The 2,713-nt window shown below is 37.1% G+C and overlaps 1 protein-coding gene across 1 annotated transcript; it reads left to right on the top strand.

Moving 5' to 3' along the window:
* Positions 1 to 1,381: 1,381 nt before the first annotated feature.
* On the top strand, positions 1,382 to 2,308 carry LOC120990271 (olfactory receptor 11L1-like). Its single transcript, XM_040418978.1, has one exon. The coding sequence runs from the start codon at positions 1,382 to 1,384 to the stop codon at positions 2,306 to 2,308; it is 927 nt and encodes a 308-aa protein (XP_040274912.1).
* The last annotated feature ends 405 nt before the right edge of the window (positions 2,309 to 2,713 follow it).

Below are 2,713 nucleotides of genomic sequence, written 5' to 3'. Positions count from 1 at the left end.
CAACACTAGCTTACTGCTGACACCCTTTCCACTCTGTCAGTGGAGCTCTATGAATAAGCGTTTAATAGAACAGGTTCTGGAGACATCTATGTGGAATCTGCTGACGGCGGTGTAAAAGGAGTGCACTTTTTCTTGGTGCTAACATCGACCTGTAAGGCAGAGTTCATACTTGAGTTATTTGGTCAGTTTTGGCCCCGTAACTGACCAAATAAGTGAAGTGTGCAGTGATTCTAAGAGCGACGCCTGTCATCTGCATGTCATACTGACTCACAGTATTATTTCACTACCACAGCAGACTCCCTATGCGTGTTACTGCAAGACACAATGTTCTACACCACTACACAGGCTCAGATCGGATCAAATCGAATCTTTTCAGAAAATTTGGCGAACCGGCCGATTCAAATTTTTGGCCACCAAATGTGTGGGAGGGACCCTTTCTTTTAAAACCTTTAGCATAATGTAATTTTCATTTCCCTAGACATTATAGATTGTTAGAATGTTGACCCTTGTGGAAGTTGCTTTCACCAGGTTTTTGAAGTTTTCAGTATTATTAACACAGCAAAAACCATTGAAAAAGTCAATTTAAAGTTTTTCTTTATCTGTGGATAATTCTATGAATTTATTTCTTGTTTCATATTCTAAAATGTTCCCAGGAGAGACCATCAGTGAAATCTCCCCGGCTTTGTTATGTCACCTGTTTTTGTAACGTTCCATCTATAAAAGGATCACCCAGAAATACCCTTATGTCTCGTCTATATCTCAGACAAGAACATTTTTCTTCTCTGTTACACAAAGAAGAATTGAAGTCTTCCAGACTCAGATTCACACATCAATGTATATTATTTGTTTATTACCAGAAATGTACATAGGGGATTTATTCTGATCTACTCTGGCATTTAAAGGAACAAAGATGTAGTTATTTTTTGGATGTTCTGTTCTGTTCTTAACTAGAATAGTTGTATGCTGAAAAATATATAAGAATATCTGCACAATATGTGTTATTATGTAAGGCTTTGCATTGTTTATTTTATATTTTTATATGTCTTTAGCGATTGTATATACAGTATAAATTATATATTTAGATGAAATTCATTCTCAAGTTTCCTTATAATCGGTTACACTGTATTATTTTTTTCCCCGGATCATTAACTGGTTTTGAATAAAAAAAGGTGAACTCAACGTAAAAACTATTTTTATACATTATTATAAGCTAATTAAAGTCAAGAAATCTACTCATTTTGATAAATATCCAAGGAGAATAAAGACCATCGTCCATATGACATGATCGCAGCTCTTTCACACTAGAGATCTACAGAGAAGAAATTCCATCATTTACTTGTTTTACATTTTTAATTTCTACGGAGATATTTTTTTCCTGACTATGCCACACAGCAATTCCAGCGTGGTGACTGAGATTTTCCTCTTGGGATTTAATTTACAAAGTATTAAGATTTTTTGCTTCCTTCTACTTCTGATCATCTTCTGTATGACTCTAATTGGAAACCTCCTCATTATTCTGGTGGTGTCCTACAGCAGATCTCTCCACTCTCCCATGTACTTCTTACTCACACAGCTCTCCGTCACAGATATTCTACTCTCCATCACCATCGTACCTAACATGCTCCGTGTTGTGTTGTATGAAGGCAGTTTTGTGTCTTTTATTGGATGTTTGATTCAATTTTATGTTTTTTCAGCCTCAGAATCTTCAGAAAGTCTTCTCCTGAGTGTGATGTCCTATGACCGGTATCAGGCCATCTGTAACCCTCTACATTACAATATGGTTATGGACCTCACATTTTGTATGAAGGCCGTTCTCTTGTGTTGGGTGATGATTTTTGCTGTTATATTGGCTCTATCGGTAACAATGAATTTTTTGTGGTTCTGTGGACCAAACATCATTGACCATTTTTTCTGTGATTTTGATCCATTACTTGAACTTTCCTGCTCAGATCCATTTTTTTTGAAAGTAGAAGACATGATATTGGCCATACCATTTGCAGTTTGCCCATTTTTTGTTATTCTGGTCTCATATGTGTATATTATTATCACCATAATGAAGATCCCATCTGTGAGTGGGAGGCAGAAGACCTTCTCCACCTGCAGCTCTCACCTGGCCGTGGTGTCTTTATATTACGGGTCACTTCTCAGTATCTATTTATTTCCAAATAAGAAAAGTGTAAAGAAAACCCTCTCCCTATTCTACACTGTAGTGACTCCGCTTCTCAATCCTATGATTTACAGTCTGAGTAATAGAGACATTAGACAGGCCTTTAAGAAGCTCAAAAGCAAAATGTCTTCTGCCCTTTAACTGTATTTACTTGTGGGATTTCTACCTTTCCTGTCAACTAACAGTAGAGTACAGTTGGTACCAAGGGTACAAATTACACAGCAATACATACAAAAGCACAGGTTGATTGGTTAAACTTTTGTGTCTATTATGTGTTGGAGTATTACACCCTACAATCTCTATATTCATGAAAGCAGTGCATGTTTTTTTTATGAATTACCTTCCTCTCGTGATCGGAGGTGGACTACGGTCATGTTGACCTGAGCTTCAAGCCACAAAGACTGAAAGTGAGGTTTGAGAGTGCAGCAACGTTTGCCATGTGGAGCAGGAGTACAGTAAAGTGCAAGAAACAGATAAGAGCATAGTTGAACACTAGGTCATATTCAAGAGAATGCCAAGAGTGTGCAAAGCAGTAATCAAAGCAAA

Source organism: Bufo bufo, chromosome 1 (assembly GCF_905171765.1).
Source record: "Bufo bufo chromosome 1, aBufBuf1.1, whole genome shotgun sequence".
In the NCBI taxonomy this organism is placed as follows: domain Eukaryota; kingdom Metazoa; phylum Chordata; class Amphibia; order Anura; family Bufonidae; genus Bufo; species Bufo bufo.
The sequence above is the reverse complement of the archived record's forward strand: the minus strand, read 5'-3'. Positions and strand labels throughout refer to the sequence as shown.